The 18,458-nt window shown below is 36.9% G+C and overlaps 2 protein-coding genes across 2 annotated transcripts; one reads left to right on the top strand and one right to left on the bottom strand.

The window, feature by feature from the left end:
- Positions 1-234: 234 nt before the first annotated feature.
- LOC146899216 (uncharacterized) lies at positions 235-948 on the bottom strand. Its single transcript, XM_085736720.1, has one exon. It carries the CDS (start codon positions 946-948, stop codon positions 235-237), a length of 714 nt encoding a protein of 237 aa, XP_085592846.1.
- A 9,100-nt stretch (positions 949-10,048) lies between these two features.
- On the top strand, positions 10,049-11,347 carry LOC146899215 (F-box/FBD/LRR-repeat protein At4g00160-like). The gene is made up of 2 exons (XM_085736719.1): positions 10,049-10,520; positions 10,956-11,347. The coding sequence occupies exons 1-2, from the start codon at positions 10,049-10,051 to the stop codon at positions 11,345-11,347; spliced, it is 864 nt and encodes a 287-aa protein (XP_085592845.1).
- Positions 11,348-18,458: the final 7,111 nt, after the last annotated feature.

The raw sequence follows: 18,458 nt of genomic DNA, 5'->3' as shown, positions 1-18,458 counted from the left end.
CGAAGATTTAATACGAATCTGATGGTATCCTGACCTGAGATTAATTTTCGAGAACACCGATGCCCCCTTAAGTTGATCAAGTAAATCGTCAATTCTTGGCAAATGATACTTATTCTTGATGGTCACCTTATTGAGCTGAGGGTAATCAATACACAGCCTCATGCTGCCATCTTTCTTCTTGACTAACAGAACCTGTGCACCCCAAGGAGACACACTAGGCCTGATGAAATGCTTCTAAATAATTTCCTCCAATTGGGTCTTCAATTCCTTGAGTTCCAACGGAGACATTCTGTAAGGTGCTACTGACACAGGTTCAGCTCCCGGAATCAAATCGATCGAAAATTCAATTTTTCTTTCCGGTGGCAAGCTTGTGATATCGGCCGGAAATACATCCAGATACTCACTAATAATAGGAATATCACTTGGACTCAAATCTGACTCTGAAGTCACCGTGAGCATAACATAAAAACCCTTATCCTGAGCACAAATAAAATGAACCATCTGGTACGTGTGCTTAAGTAGTTCCGACAAGGCCACTCCTTCCACCGTATTATTAGTTGGCATGTAAATACTCTTCTTTGCACACCCTATGTACACATGGTTTGCTGACAACCAGTCCATGCCTAGTATCACATCAAGTTGCTTCATCGAAAGACACACTAAATCTATGTAGTATGTCTTGCTAGATACGGTGATCGGACAATTTTCACAGACATAGTTCACTACAATACTTCCGTCGGTGGCCGTTGTTACCATCATAGGGGGATTTAATAAAGAAATAGACAACTGAAGAGCTTCAACACATTGATAAGAAATGAAAGAACATGATGCACCACAATCGAATAAAACTCTAATAGAATTTTGACCAAGAAAACACATATCGCCAATCAAATCTTCATTAGCATGTGCTTTCTTTCCATCAAGCGAATACACTCTTCCTTTACTCATCGTGGTACCTACACCTTTGCCCTTGTTCCCTCTGGTTGGACAATCTGCCACATAATGCCCCGCCTGACCACATGCAAAACAGTTGCCAGTGCCTACCATGCATTCTCCCTGATGAGCCTCGCCACACTTCTTGCATGTTGGATTAGTCCTGGGTGGTCATGTGTGCTTCCCCCTCTGAGGAGAACCATTAGGTTTCAGTTTATCATGATACTTGTCGGCAAAGTTACCTCTGCTCCTCCCACTTGCCCCAGAACCTTCTCTAGCTGCCTTATCAAAACCTCTTTCAGCCTCCAAACTGTTATGCACCATCTCATCAAAGTTTGTCAACCTCTGTTGACTGACCACTGCGTAGATTTCACCTCTTAAAGCATGCCTATACTGATTGACTTTCTACATCTCATTACCCGCATACTCATTATGAGTAGAGTAATGAGACAATTCCTCAAATTTCTTGGTAAACTCCGTCACTGACATCTCACCCTGCTTCAAGTGAAGGAATTCTTGTTCTTTCCTGACCTTGAATGACAAGGGAAGATACTTCTCTTTCATCACTTGCTTGAAGTTCTCCCAATTCACTGGTATTCCATTCGTCACCATCCGACGTTGAGCGGTTTCCCACCAATCCTGTGCTGCACCTCGGAATTGATTAGTTGCAAAAAATCACCTTTTCTTCCTCGGTACAGTTAACCATAAGGAAAATCTTTTCCATATGCTTGATCCATCTCTTAGCTTCAGGTGGCTCCCCGCTACCGTCAAACTCTGGGGGATGGTTCCGGTTATATTCTCGGAAAGCTGGATTTCCCACAACTGGAGGCGGTGGATGCGGATGATGCACTCCCGGACCTTGCTGCAAAGCTGCAGCCCACTGTTGTTGGGACTGAGCATTCTGCTGAATCTGCTGTCGCATCATATGCATCATCTGCTGGTTTTGTTGCATCATCTGTGCCCACATCTGAGCTTCAGGGTTTACATTCTCCTCCATATCCTGATTAGCTCTTGGCCTGCCTCATCCTCTTCGTGTTCCAGACATTTTCGTTCTAACTGTCATATTTAAGTCAAAGTGATCAATTTCAACCAAATATAACAATGAGGACAAATATCCTAAACGCCAAAAAGAATGACTACTTAAATTGTATTCTTAATGACCCAAGGCACAGTCTGAATCTACCTGCTCTGATACCAAATTGTAACGCCCAATTTGAAAGAGTCTAGAATATTCAAATGTGCGTTAAAACTGATATTGGATACATTAATTATACAATACAGAAATCGACATTAAGTCGAGAGTTTAGGTACAACAATATCCCAAAGTTCCTATGTTACATTATTACACCAAAGTTCGAAAAACGAAGTATAAATACAAGGTTTGTAACATTTCATCTCATAATATAACATATGCATCTCTAATCCACATCAAGTAGATTCCATGAAAACTCGGTCAATCCAAGACTTTTTCTTTACCTTTCCCTCGAACAACCTGAGAACCTGAACAAATAAGGAGTTGGGTGAGACATAATGCCTCAGTGAGTTCTTTCTAGCCCTAAGCTAGTGATAACCTTGGGGAAAACCTATGGTTATCACGTGTCTAGAATACAACCTGACGGTTGATTATACATGTGTGGACATTCATATCTAGACAGATGTGCATACTAGAATCCGTCTTAGATTCTTCATAACATGTTATAGGCTTCTCTAACATCATACGTGCCATGGCGGTCGAGGGATACTAGAACTGTTATGCTAAGATACCTTAACGTATCGAAGCTAAAACTTGTGACAATCATAGCACAGACCTATACCGGACGAGTAGGGTAACCTAAGGTCGTCTTGGCATAATATTCTTTCCTTGTTCTATTTCAATACTTGTTCGAAACTGGCATTATATCATAGACATATTCATGAATGGATGTAATCATTATGTTAGCGTGGATCAAACAATGATAAATCTTGACTCATTTTTACGGAGAGCCCCGGGTGGAGTAACCCCGAGAACTATTCCTTACATGACCGATGAAACTTAATTAGAGTACATCGGACTCCCTTGGTGTCGTGCGGGTCCCTTACGGCTTAAATCGTTCCCCTTGGTTCGAAAACCTCCCGTATCCCCCTAGCGTGGATAACAAGAGACACGAGCACCTACGTCTTATAATATTCATATTCATATGCATACATGAAAGGTTAAACTATTCAAGTTAAATCCTTTACCTCGGATCCTTGATCGATCCCCTAGGGTAATTCACATACATGTTCATGGGCGTAGAATAAATTCTTCGCAACTTACGCATACTCAAACATACATGCAAAACATTATAATTCTCGACAACTAAGTCGAGGCTCTAGTTTGTTCCCTCTGGCTAGGTATTCGCTTGCTACCCAATCAAATATTTGTTTTACCTCCGACAAGCCATGCTCTATTATGGGATTAAATACTTGCTCCGAGACTATTTAAAAGAAAGTATGCATTGGGGACTAGTTATGATGGGTTTACATTTATAAAAGTTTGCGTGAACGAAAATCGAGCCGAAGTACGACAAAAGGGATGAGACGAGCGAACAGGCAGCAACCACCATTCACTCGCCTCGCGAATGAGCTTACTCGCAGCGACGAGTAGCTACTCGCCTTGGCGAGCTTGGGGCGAGCAACCCCCTATTCTGCTCTTCATGCTCGCCTCGCGAGCTCCATGCTCGCAGTAGCGAGTTAGCGCAGTTCAGCACCTGCAGAAAACTTGTTTTAAGCCAAAAATCTCCATCACAAAGTGACCCAAGGCATATGGTGTCTCTAGTATTCATAGGAAACCTGAAAAACTTTCTAGAAGCAAGCATATACAAGTATAGAGAGCATAATAATGAAAAGGGGTAACAAAACCCTATATAAAACCCTAAAAGTTCAAGTACTCTCTTGTTAGCATAAACACACTAACCCTTGGGTAGGATCTAACTTAGAACTCACCTTAGAAAGTTTGTTGTTGCTGTCAAGCTTCAACACAGCCAAACCCTAACTATCTACACCTCTAGCAAACAAGAAAACAAGTTGAGAAGTTTGCAACCAAGACCAACTCTTGCAAGGATTCCAACTTGGAGAAGTTTGAAGCAAAGATCAAACAAAGAGAGGGAGAGAGAACCGAAATCTTAGAGAGAAGGGAGAGCAAAGCTTAAGTTTTTACCCTAGAGAGAGAAAGTGGAGTGAATAATGAGAAATTGGGACCTAAAATTCTTTTATAGCCCTTTCGTGATCTTGCGGTTGATTGTCTTCCTTACACAACTTTTGTAGTGTCGGAAAATATTTTATTTTATTTGATCCTTGTAATTACTAACGAAATATTATATTTTTATAATCGTTGACTTAATTATAGTTTTGATCCCCTATTTTCACCCACACACAAATTTGGTCCTTCATTTTGAAATCGCTCAATTTTGTATTTTTTATTTTGCTCAAAAATATGCGGTAAGAATTATGAGAATATTATCATTTAAGTCCCAATTAAATTACTCATTTGATGTAATATTTTGTAAAATTTGAACTTTTAGCACTACAATTTTGAGTTAGATTGTTGAAATTGATTATAGGTAAAAAAAAATGTTTTTTTTACAAACATGTAAAAACAAATGTTGTTATTGCCAAGTTAGCACTTTTATTAGAATAGAGTTTCATTTCATATGTTTTGTTTATGAAGAAAAATGTAGGTATTTATTTTTGACAAAAAAATGTGTGTATACTTTGCATCTAAATTATAAAAGTTTAAATGCACTTTTAATCCCCTATTTTCAAAAGAATGAACTTTTGATCCCCCAATTTTAAAAACCAATATTTTGGTCCCCCAATTTTATTTTTTCTTGAGTTTTGGTCTCCTATCCTATTTAATTTGAACTTATAATATCTAGGTCATTACTAATTTATTTAATTAAATAATAAATATTATAAAATTTAAAAGTAATTCCTTTAATGTTTTTTAAAATAATAATAAAAAATTAATTAATCAATAAATTACATTCATCCATTGTAAATAATAAAAATAATTTGTTTAATTTGTTTGACGTTGAAGGCCATAAACAGAGCAAGTATACCGTTGATCCGTTTCAATCAGTGAGATTTGTTTTTGGAGGGATGACAACGAGTGTTGTATAGTAAAAATTTGGAGATTTTGTTTTTTTAGAATGATAAAGTTGTTTTAGGTTTACCAGAGATCATTTGGATTTTTATTGATTTTAATGGAGGCGAGTTTAAAATTTTTGTGTTTATCGATTAAGATGATAAATGCAATGGATGAATGAAATTTATGGATTAAGTAGTTGTTTATTATTTTTTAAAAAGATTAAAGAAATTATTTTATTGTTTTATAATGTTTATTTTAATTTAACAAATCAATAGTGACATGGATAATAGGTTTGTTCACCTAGCGATGCCATGTCAGTAGTCATAATGTCACATCAACAAAATTGACTCTAAAATGGGGCGAAGCGACCAAAACTCAAGAAAATTAAAATTGGGAGACCAAAATGTTGGCTTTTAAAATCAAGGGATCAAAAGTTCATTTTCTTAAAAATAGGGGAGACCAAAAATTCAATTAAGTCAGTTATAAAATTACAGTTTTCCAAAAAAATTATAACATTTCATCTTCTTACACATACATGTATCACTTGTTGCAACAACAATTAATCACACAACATAAAAACTCAAGAAAAATTTATGTCCTATTTTTCTACATTTTTTTTTAAGAACTGTTTAAGATTTTTAGAAAGTCATTTTTGACACTTTAGCCACATTTCTGTATAAGCATAAATATTTGCTAAAAAATGATTTTGTTAAAAAAATAATTAATTTTTATGCTGACAATAAAAGTTATTTTTTGTTTTAAAAAAAGTTATTTAATTTGCTTTTCAAAAAATCATTTTAATAGAAGGGAAAAGATAATATCTATTTTTCCCTAAAAAATACAACATCTCTTTTTATAAATGTGAGAATGGATGTGAATGTGAGAACTGCATAATGAACTTAGCTGGTGATGTCGGTGGCGGTTCCGGCGGTGGGGACGGCGCCGGAAGTCGAACCGCATCTTGAACCGGTGGATGTTTCGAATGTGGTGGTGGGACTGACGGAGGGAGAGGTGCAGCTGCGTGATTTCCTTCTCCCACCAAGTTGTTGATGTTCATCGATTTTTCAGGAGAAGTTATGAACTCGATTGGATTATATGTGAGTTGAAATTCTGATTTTGATGGTGGTGGTATTAACTGCAGATTGGGTTTTGGTTGAGTGTGGAATGGATGATTGGCATCGGAAACACTCAATGGTTGTGAAACGAGAGGTTCAAACACGATCCTGAAGCGACGTTTCAAACGTTCCTAGCGAGTGAACAGAGTAGCAATGGAGGTGGCACACATGGCTTGCAAGTGAGCCGTCTGTTGCACAAGTGCATCCAACTTGTCAATCGGATCTGCAGAAACATTGATATGAATTGGGCATGGTGATGATAATGAAGGGAAAGTGTGTGTAGGAATTGCCTTAGTATTCCTTAGTATTTTCAGTCACGATATTATGAAGTTTTTTATGAGACATTAGTGAGTTGTTTTCAGTTATGTTTTGTTTTAAAGACAATAATTTTAAGGAGTTTCTTTTTGTTTTAAATTATGTTTCAGCTCTATTTTTTTTTTGGGTACAATTTCAGCTCTATTTATAGGGCACTAAAGTATTTTGTAATGGTGTGCTTGATGTTATAAACATATTTCTGTCTTCCAATATATCATTTCCATAATACTTTTTTTCTCATATCCCTTCTAAAACCAACAGCGTGAGATGGAGTAGTGTAGGATGAGTGAATTGGGTTTGTCATGGGAGGTGGTGGAGTTCAAAGACGAGAGCACCAATTGATAGGGTAAATGATATTTCTCTGTTATAGGACAGAGAAGGAACCTCCTAAAGAATGAAAGATAAGGAAAAGAGAGTTATACTTTTATACTTCATCGATAATTCTTAAAGAGAGAGTACATGATCTTATATAGGCAATATTATCTTACTTACTAAAGCTTGTCAGGTCAAGCTAACCCTAACCCTAACCCTAAAGCTAGCATTTTCCCACTCATTCTAAAGCATTTATGTCGACGGTTGACTTCCTCACCTTTAATACACGCCATAAAGCCATTTCATTACAGGTTGTAGTAACTGCCATTTATAACACGATTACATATAATTTTAATTTTTGAAATAGAATAACACATGATTGCTGTATTAATTGCCATCCCAAATTAGACCCGTGAATTTCGTACAAAATTGTATAATGGAAATAAAATAAGACACAATCAATTGTATATTGATTAACATTAAAACCACACGGTTGAAAATTTCTTTTAAAAACAAAAGAGGTCACACTGTTGCATATTAAAAATAACAACACCTTTTGCATATTAATTTAAAACCACACGGTTTGCATAATGGAGATAAAATAACACCCAATCAATTGTACATTAACTAGCATTAAAACCACACGGTTGAAAATTTCTTTTAAAAAAAAAAAGGCCACACGGTTGCATATTAAAAAAAAAAACAGCACCTTTTGCAAGTTAAAAAAAAATTATGTAGACGCTTGACCTCCTCACCTTTAATACACGCCATAAAGTCATTTCATTACAGGTTGTGGTAACTGCCATTTATAACACGATTGCATATAATTTTAATTTTTGAAATAGAATAACACATGATTGCTGTATTAATTGCCATCCCAAATTAGACCCGTGAATTACGTACAAAATTGTATAATGGAAATAAAATAAGACACAATCAATTGTATATTGATTAGCATTAAAACCACACGGTTGAAAATTTCTTTTATTTCAAGAATATCTTTGATACCGTCTGATACTAGAATTCCTTTCAAGTTTCAACGAAAGCAATTTCCGCTTACCGTTTCTTTTGCAATGACTATAGACAAAAGTCAAGGTCAATCGTTGAAACATGTTGGCGTATATTTGTCATCGCCTATATCTTCTCTCATGGTCAATTGTATGTGGTTTTGTCAAGGGTTACTTCAAGAGAAGGTTTGAAGATATTAATATCTGATGATGATGGTGAAGACACTGATGTAACTTCTAATGTAGTTTATCACGAAGTTTTTCGCAATGTATCCTAAATTGTGTACTTGGAAGGATTGACCGAAATTAAACTTCTTCATTGTTAATTATTTATGTCTGACAATTTTCCCTAGGTTGTGTACTTTCTATTATTTAACAGAATTAAAGTTCTTCTATTCCTATGATTCATGGCTTGAAATGTATCATAAATTTTGTACTCTCTATTTTTTACGACTTATTGTTATAATTATTATGACTTATTCTGCTATGGTATAACATTGGCTTAGGTAACATTGTGAGTTTCTACATGAAAATAAGACCCATGCGTCAGCACGGGTCATGGTTCTAGTTATTATTATTCTAGATCCTTTTTAACAACTAGTGAGTCACCAATCTTCTAGAACTAATGAGTCATCACTTAATGCCTAAAATAGTCATTCCACTTTCATTGTTGATCTTTTTAGGCCTCCCTAACTCATTGGACTCAACCTTCAATCCTAATTCATTGTAGCTCATATCCTTGCTCGTATCATATTGGGGTGCCAATATCAATGATATTGACCAACCACAATGTTACAAGTGTACACAAAAATAAAAAATTATTGCAAGAGAGAAAGAAGAAAACCACTTGTGTTATTGTGGTTGACCAATGTCACGTGAAATTGACACCCTAATGTCACCCAAGTGACCCTCATGTAGTTCTTATGTTACTGATTTTTTATATTTTTTCAACAGATTCCATTACTGATTCTGTAATGTTTAGCATATAACTAAATTTATTTTAAATAAAATTATCCAAAAAAGGATAGAAAAATTAAGTATGATTATAAAATTATTTTAAATTTAATTGCTTGATTCTGATACCAAATATAACTTATTAGGATATTTTGGATACCAAAAAGAAAATATTCCAAACCATGGGTCCTCTATCTTGAAAGAAATTCGGTCCTTTATTGGTGATCAAGAGAAATAAAATAAGGGTGCGTTTGATGGTCAGGATAGGATAAAGACAGGATATGATAAGAATTTGGATAGAGACAGGATATGATATGGACATGATAATGTTTATCCTATCATGTGTTTGATGCGCACAGGATAACAAACAAGATATCATTATTTTATCATATCCGATGTTTGATACACACCTGATAATGACGTGATATGATATATATGTTAATTAAATGACCAAAATGTCCTTGTGATTGATTACATATATTTTCAATTAAATATAATTAAATGACAAAATTGCCCTCATAATCCAATTAAATTTAATTAAATGACAAAATTGCCCTCATATTTTCAATGTTTTTCCTTAACAAAAAATCATTGTTTTGCAGAGAAAAAAATTAACATGAAACACCAAATACAAAAAGAACAAGAAATTGAATAAAGGAATATTAAGTGCAAAAAAGATTAAAAAAAAATGGAACCAGCTATTGAACGTAAACCAAATATGAAAGAGAGAAAAAAATTCCATGGTGTAAAAACATGCAATTGAACGTAACACCATATCAAAGAGAGAAGTGGAGAGAAGAGGATTAGGGAAAATAAAAAAGGACAGCAAAATAGAGAACATCATACCTTGATGAATCGCAGAGAAGAATTTTGGGAGCCGCAACAGAGAAAACGAGAAAGAGGAGTGGAAGAGCGTGAGGGAAAAATAAGGATTCAGCCGGATAGGTTAATTTTAACCCAGCCCAAACTCAGGATAGAAAATACAAAGGAGTTATAGGATAGGATAAATAAAAGGAATAATTTATCATATCCTATTGGTGCATCAAACAAAGGATTAGGACAGGATATGATATATCTTTCCTATCCTGACTCTCTATCCTGACCATCAAACGCACCCTAAGGGTTTTGTTATCATGATTTTTGCAAAGAAAAACAAATCTTTTGACATAAAATATATCCAAATCTGAAGCGAGAAGGTCCTTGGTCATCAAGAGAAATACTAGGGTTTGGATAATTTATAAAAGCAGGAGGTGTGTCTGTTTTTTGTGCGAAAGAAAGAAAAGAAACAAAGCAGCAAAAGGCAAATGGAAGAGTCAAAGTCCAAACTATTGAAAACAGCCTCCATTGACGACGACAGGCTGAGTAGTTTAGATGATCCACTCTTATACCACATCCTGTCGTTCCTTCCTACCTACACCACTGTCTTTACAGTGAGTCTTCTTTCTCGTAGGTATCGTTATCTCTGGAAGGATCTCCAGGTTTTCAACTTCGACTACGACCATCCCAACCTCGATGATCCTGAACCCGAAGTGTTGAAAACCTTCTCCGATGTTGTCAACTACGTCCTCATTTGCAGAAAATCGCGCGACATTCTGAAGATGCTTCTCAGCTTCCGTTACAACAGTTTATACACCAGATCCATCAATACTTGGATCTGCGCCGCCATCGGATCCCATCTCAAAGAGCTAAATCTTCCCCCTTTTTCACCTCTAACAACGACGTATTCCATCCCCCTCTTGCCCTTTTCACTAACTGCACTAACCTCGTCTCCCTCAGGTATTCTTCAAATATTTTATATATATTTTCATGAGTTTTTCTATCATAGGACAGACAAACCCTATTTTCGAATATATGCTTTGAGGGCTTAGAAATTAAACATGTGTGCTTGTCGTTTTTTAGCTAATTAATTTATGTGATGACTATAGGATAGACAAACCCTATTTTCAAATATATGCTTTGAGGGCTTTTAGGGCTTTTTTTTTGTGGTGGTTGGGGTTTGAACCCCGGACCTTGCATATATTATGCATTGTCCATACCAACTAAGCTAAGCTCACGAGGACGGCTTTGAGGGATTTGAAATTAAACATGTTTGCTTGTTGATTTTTAATTAATTAATTAATTAATTAATGTGATGACTAACAAGTACCTTGATTAGTCTTTACAATGCAATTTCGCTGCCTTTGAAAAATTCTTCGGTGGTTCATTTGCCAGCACTGGAGACGCTAAAGCTTCATATGAGTTATTTTGTGGGTGCGGATGATGTGATTTCTTTTCATGTCCTTCTCTCTGGTTGCCCTATACTTGAAGCTCTATATATTTCCTTTCCTTCTGAAATCTTTCACAATATTCACTTGCCATTGCCACCTTACTTGAAGAGGTTGGAATTCACCGTTCAGAGTAGCATTGGGGCTTGCCTTGAAATATTAGACACACCAGGTCTCAAGAAACTTACTCTCAATCGAATCACATTGAGCACTATAGGTGATTTGCACAATGTATTAAAAGCGAATCTTGATGTGCTTTCTCCGCCTGCTCAAAGTATTTACAACAATTCATTGCTTCAACTCCTCGAAGCTCTTTCTGATTGTAACACCCATAATTGAAAATATCTAGAATATTCAATAGAGTGCTAGAACTGATATTGGATACATTAATTATACAATAATAAAAACGACGTTAAGTCTTGAGTTATATACACCAACATTCCAAAGTTTCTCAAATTACATTATTACATCGAAGTTTACCAAACGAAGTACAAATACAAAGTATGTACAACACGATTCATAATGTAACATATGCATCTTAATCCACACCATGATAGCTCCAAGAAAACACGATCATTCCAAGACCTTTTCTTTACCTTTTCCTCATGAAACCTGTGAACCTGAACAAATAAGGAGTTGGATGAGACATATCGCCTCAGTGAGTTCTTCCTAACCCTAGGCTAGATATAACCTTGGGGAAAACCTACGGTTACCACGTGTCTAAAATACAACCTACCGGTTGATTATACGTGTGTGGACATTCTTGTCTAGACGGATGTGCACACTAGAATCCGTCTTAGATTCTTCGGATCATGTTATAGGCTTTACCAAAATCATACGTGTCATGGCGGTGAAGGGATCCTAGTACCGCTTCGCTAAGATACGTTAAACGCACCGAAGCCTACACTTAAAAAAAATTCATGACACAACCTATACCGGACGAATAGGGAACCCTAAGTTCGTCTTCAACATAACATCCATTTCATGTTCTATTTCAATACTTGCTCATGTCTAACATAATCATATTCATGCATGGTCATATTCATTAAATCATTATGTTTGCGTGAATCAAACAAACATTATCTTGGTTCATTTTACGGAAAGCCCCGGGTGGAGTAGCCCCGAGAACTATCCCATACATGACCGATGTACGTACATCGGACTCCCTCGGTGTCGTGCGGGTCCCTTACGGCTTGAATCGTTCCCCTTAGATCGAGAACCTCTTGCATCCCACTAACGTGGATAACAAGAGACACGAGCACCTACATTTTGTATTAATCATGTTCGTATACATATATATTCATACTTGTTCTTAGGCGTAGAAAATATTCTTCGCATCATATTATACATAAATATTTAATCATAATAATACTCACTATACTCTTGCAAAGCTTCTATCTATTCTCTTGACCTTTAGGTCAAGTATCTATGTTTCCCATGTTTATATAAATTCTACCCGTTCTATATGTTAATGCCTTTCCTAGAGTTCTTGATAAATACATAAAGTTGATCGTGACATTTACCTTTCCATTATCATTCAACAAGGAAGTCTAGGGTTACTTGATACTTGTTCAATGATACTTGTTCAAGCAAGAGAGAGTTCTCATGGATTGTTTAACAAGTTTAAGGATGGAAACAAGTAAACTGATTGTACTCCATTAAGAACAAATCAAAGTAACAATAGGGATGGATTTTGTGTTGTTTTAAAGTGCAGAAAAGTTCCCAAATTCCAGCAAGGTTCGCTATTAGCGAAACTGGAAATTTTGCTTCGCCAAAGCCACGCTATTAGCGTACTTCTCTGTGAACTTGCTGGAGAATTTCGCTATTAGCGAAATTCAAGCTAATAGCGAATTTCTTGAGCCTTTTCTGCAGATTTTCGCTATTAGCGTAAATCAAGCTAATAGCGTATTTCTTGAACGTTTTATGCAGATTTTCGAAACATCACCCTCATGCTTGAACCTGTCATCATTTCTATACTGCCAGTGAACATAATAGACAAGGTATAATGCAAGGCATAACATAAAAACACCTTAAACAAACTTACTCTCTTGATTGAATCATAAAGGCAAAACTTACATATATCATCTAAACTTAAATCAAATAGGAGCTATCATAAACATACACCCATAGGATAGAAATCTATCTAAGAACTCACTTGAAGTGTTGAAGTTGATTACAAGTCTTCCTATATCAAAACCCTAGATCCACTACTCTTGATTGAGAAAGATAATAGGTTGAAGATGCTTGCTCCTATACACCCCAAGTTCACTTGAATACTTACTCAAGAATCTTGAACAACTTTGAGTAAAAGAATGAAGGGATGGATCGGCTTTCTAGAGAGGGAAGAGAGCAAGAAAAATGTTTGCAAACCTAGAGAGAGAAGCTTGAATGGAAAATGAAGATTTTGAGCCTAAATCCTTTATATAGTCCTTAAACTCAAATGACTAATATACTCTTCTGCTTAAACGTACACATTAATCGTTTTCAGATAATTCGCCAGTCCCTAAATAACGGGGTATTACATTGATACTACACATCAAACTAAGGTGAAACTAGTTTTATTATAATGCCCATTTGCTTTTCTATCTTGCTTTGTTGTATTTATATTGTAGATTTTCAAACCTCAGACACCCAACTTCTCCACATTTAAAATGTGTGAGCTATGGGCATTAGGCTACTGAACCAAAAAAAAAAAAAGTGAATTTAAACATATATCTTCTTCTCTTTTTGTTTACAAAAGCATATATCTTATTATGTTTTATTGTAAAATATTTGTGTTAGTTTAATATGCTTGTTTCAATTTCATTATATCTATGTTTATAAACTTAAATTTGGAAAATAAACGTGTTGTTAAAAGAATTTGTATATAAAAAATTAAAACAAAAATTGATTGTTATTATCTTGATTGAAAACAACTTTTTTTTTATAGTTATTGATCTCTTATATTAATTTGTTGTTGTCGTGGTAACAAGCAGTGGCTACTTGGTGCCCCAGTATTAGATTTTCCAACATTTGTTAACTTACGTAATCTACGGATCATTCTTCCGTGTTTCAACTCAAGTTTTCTCTTCACCGTTCTACACAAATGTCATAAGCTTCAAACTCTCGTGATTGAAAATCGGAAGGTTTGTATGTTGAGTTTTCGAGTTCAATTTGCGTGTGTATGTTTTGTTGCATTGCATCTTATTTACGTGAGAGTGGTGGTGCTGCTGGCAGGAACCAAAACCAAAAACGAGGATGCCGCAACCAAGAAGTGTCCCTGATTGTCTTGTATCCCACCTGACTTATATTTACTTTATAGGATTTCAAGGATCAACAGATGAAATGGCATTTGCTGAGTATATTTTGCAAAATGGACTGGTTTTGGAGAAAATGATTATTGGTGATACTTCAGTGAAAATTAGGAAGATGAAGCACCATGTTCTAAAGAAATTATCTGATAAACGTCCATGGGGCTCTACAAAGTGTGAAGTTAAATTTGAGTCCCTAGATGGGATGGCAGAAGAATTTCCAATTGATTGCTCTTGAGGTAAAGTCATCAATCATTCTTTCTTTTGGGAAATGTAATCAATAAATTTTGATGTTGACAAACTCATGCAAATTAAGAATATAAAGTTTACACAAGTAGATGCTTTAGCTTCTTTGTTTTTGTTTATAACTAAACATATTCAAATGTTTATAAGGTGCAATATGTTATGAATTTTCATTTCAAACCTGATTATATATGTCTTTGGACTGAAATTCCATTACTTAGGTTAAATTTTTGCGTCACTTTATAGCACCATAGGCATTGCATATTCTGATTATTTAAACTTATTGGTAAAACTTTGTTCTCTAGATTAACTTTTTTCCGTTATATATTTGGTGGTGCAGGTTTGCTATGGCATCATTTCTGATAGTCAAGTATCGAAGGTATTTGCGTATATTTAACTTGTTCATCTAAAAAAGAAAAACGACAGTTTGTAAATTCAAGATAAAAAATAGATTTCATAAAATATGCAAAGTAATCCTAACACCGCATATTGTGTTTTGTCTCTAAATTCTTTTGCCGTAAATTCAACTTTTTCTAGTAGTGAGCATACATTAAAGAAGTTTCGTAACATTATTGAAGATAAACTATTAAGAAATGGCCAATTTGGTTAGTGTTGCCAACCTGGTGGCTCGCTCTGTACATATTGAAAGAGATTAAGACAAGAGAATATCAAAAGAAAGAAGGAAAAAAAAAACTAAGACTATGACAAATTCTTATTTATCCACCAATAAAAGGTTAGGTAGAGTTGTCAATTCTGAATTGATATTAATCAAAATTATTCACCTGTTTCCCACTATTATATAATAGATATAACATAAATAGTGAAAAAGAAATGAATAATTTTGATTAACTTAGAATGGGTAACTTTATTCACTTTTTGTTGATGAGTAGTGTATTTTGTCACCTAAGACTATATAGCAATAGGGAAGGCAATTTGATCTACCATTCCAAGATTCATCTAATATATATATTCTAAGATTATTTCATCCAATTTGTTCTGGACCGATCAAAAGATCAATCACACGTTGACATGTGGCCAAACTTACATCGCCTTAAGGCTCCGTGCATGAAGGAGCACGTCAGCTTGCATGCACCGTGCCACACAGGAGCTTCACATAAGGATCACCCTACACGTGTCCTTCTCCATCTCTAATCACATGCCGCATAACCCGGAGACAATTATGACCAACGCGCTGTTTACACTGATTTTTGGTAAACAACCGCTGGTTTAAAAAATAGTTACTTGCAAGATCAACCAGTAAATCTTAAGGACATATTGTGCTTTGTTGTTTCCTAGAAAGTTATTATTGTTCTTGAAGAACTAAATAAACAGAAATAAATGAAGCAATCGAATTCAACCCAGTCGAATTCAATTGGAGTAATGTTGGATGAAAGTAAATGAATTACTCAAAAGAAACAAGTAAATTGTAAAGGCATTTAAGAAAACAAAGTTAAATTGCATTGATTAAATGTAAATTGGTACACATGTTCATAAATTGCAACTTGTGACTCGTTTTTCGCTTCCATACGGATAATTTGAGTGTAAGTTTTGTGTATGATTGGATTGTGACCTGTTTTCCTTGCGAAAAAACTACTATTTATACTAATAGGAATAACTACCTAATTTGAAATTAAAATTATAACTGCTAAAAACTAACAATCCATTCGATTTGAATTTCGAATACATATGTCTTGGAAATATCTGTTGTGTGACCTTATCCAAGAAACTGCTCTTCGATAATCGTGTCTGTCGAACTAAGACACGCGCGTCAAATATCTTTGGCAAGTCCAGCTTCGATTCACACATCTAAGAGCAAGAGAGCATCCTTTATTTTTCGATGACAAAGTCAACCTTGTTTTGACTACATTTAATATAGCCCTTCAAAAATATTGGCTAACACTCGCGCCTATATAAGGGTGAACTTGCTTCACCCTCAAGGTACAAATCACTTTTCACAACACTTCTTACACACTCTTTCTCAGTTCCATTACTGACTTGAGTGTCAGAGTGCTAACGTGACTGCAGGCACCTTTCGTTCCACCGCCAAGACTCATCGCCGCCACGCCGAAAGCTGTTACCGTCACATCAGAGCATTCTCTGCCGCCGTTGCTACTCAGCCATTCTTACTGGACAAAACATTTGGCTCTAGAAGGAGGGGATCGTTCGCTAACCGCTGCGGTCCAACGATCCTCCACCGTAACCTTTTTTGTTACGCGCATCTCCGTTGTAACCATTTTTCAGTTACACGTTCCTCCACCGCAAGTTAACAGTTACTTCTCCTATCTTCAAAGTAATGGCTGAAACTCGTTGAAGAACCGTCACGAGTAGTTCCTCTACCTTTCAAGCACCGCGTTCAACTATCCAAGTTCTCGAAAGTCGAACGGTTCTGATTCTTGAACCGATGAATCCTGAGGAAGGCGATGTTATCCTCGGTACTACGACTGAAACTCGCACTACAACTGCGCTGAATGCGACGATGCTGCCTTCACCTCCTCCGCATTTGGAGGACTTTCCTCCTCCGCCGCGGTCTCCTTAAGCTCCACCGCCGCCAGAGACCAACGAGATCTTAGCGGACCTGGTGAATTTGCTCCATCAGCAGAGCAACAGACTCGAACGCGTGGAGAAGAATCAAGAAAAGATTTCGACGGTAGTAACCGCGCAAATCGAAGAAGATCGACGAAGCAAACGCCGTACATTGCCGTTGGCGATAGACAACATCACCTCCATACCAGTGGACCACCAAAGAGGAGGCAAGAAGCCTCCGGTGATTTGGACGAAGGAAGCAGCGGTCCGTCTCCGCACCATCCCGAACGACACAAGCCTTCGAAGCACCGTGAGAGGAAAGATTCTCCTCCATGCCAAAGTCGTCCAAAAGAAGGGGAATACTCTTCCAAAACGCTGGCACAAGAGCTGTCAAAAGGACCTTTCACCAGGAAGAAAACGGAATACACTGTTCCCCGTGCTTTCGCAAAACCACCAAAGCTGGAGACCTATGACGGCACTACAAATCCGGACGAGCACGTGGAACACCTGGACACTATCCTCGATTACCACCGGGCGAGCGGCACAATTAAGTGCAAGCTATTCGTCCTAACAATGAAGGGTGCCGCCATGACATGGTTCAAACGCATACAAGACAACTGTATCGAATCATGGGGAGAGCTTTGTAGTGAATTCACTCCTACGGCACCGCGAGGCGAAAGCGAAGACCATGGCGGCCTTGAACGCTGTCGTCCAAGACAAGAAAGAAACTCTAAGGGAGTACGCTGAGCATTTCACTCGGGCGGGGCATAGAGGTACATGGCACCCACGACGGCTTGAAATGTTTTATATTCGAGAGCAACCTCCGCGACGATTGTAAATTCAAAGAAGAGTTGGGACATCAGGCGGCTAAAGACATGAACGACCTACTAACGCGCGCCCAACCATACATTAACTACGAAGAAAAGAAGTTAGCGAAGGAAGCACTTAGAAACAAACAGTCGAGCAAGGCTGGCGATGACAAGCGCCGTAACAACAACGAGAAAGCTAGAGGCTCTCGTCTCCACCCCAGGTACTACACCCCGTTGAACGCATTGCGGAAAATATCCTTCGGGAATGCTCCAGCACATAATTCAAAGAAGCAGGCATCAAAGTGCCACAATCGTTGAAAGAGTCTGCAAGAACCGACAAGACCAAATATTGTCGTTACTATCGGAGCCGGGGCCATGATATAGAAGAATGCTACCAGCTCCAGGAGGCAATCAAAGAATTAATAAAGAAAGGGAAATTGAGTCGCTTCACCGACAAGGGGCGCGCGAAGAATGACGGGTGTCGAAAAAGTTCCCCACGAAAGTCACCAAAAAAGAAATATTCCTCGGAGGGGGGCGAGTCCCCGCCAAGAAAGGCGCGAAACACCCCCAACGGAGACCGGATAG

This window comes from Medicago sativa, chromosome 8 (assembly GCF_051527215.1).
Source record: "Medicago sativa cultivar Bolivia chromosome 8, Bolivia_mono, whole genome shotgun sequence".
Taxonomy (NCBI): Eukaryota; Viridiplantae; Streptophyta; class Magnoliopsida; order Fabales; family Fabaceae; genus Medicago; species Medicago sativa.
This window is presented reverse-complemented; position numbering and strand designations above follow the sequence as displayed.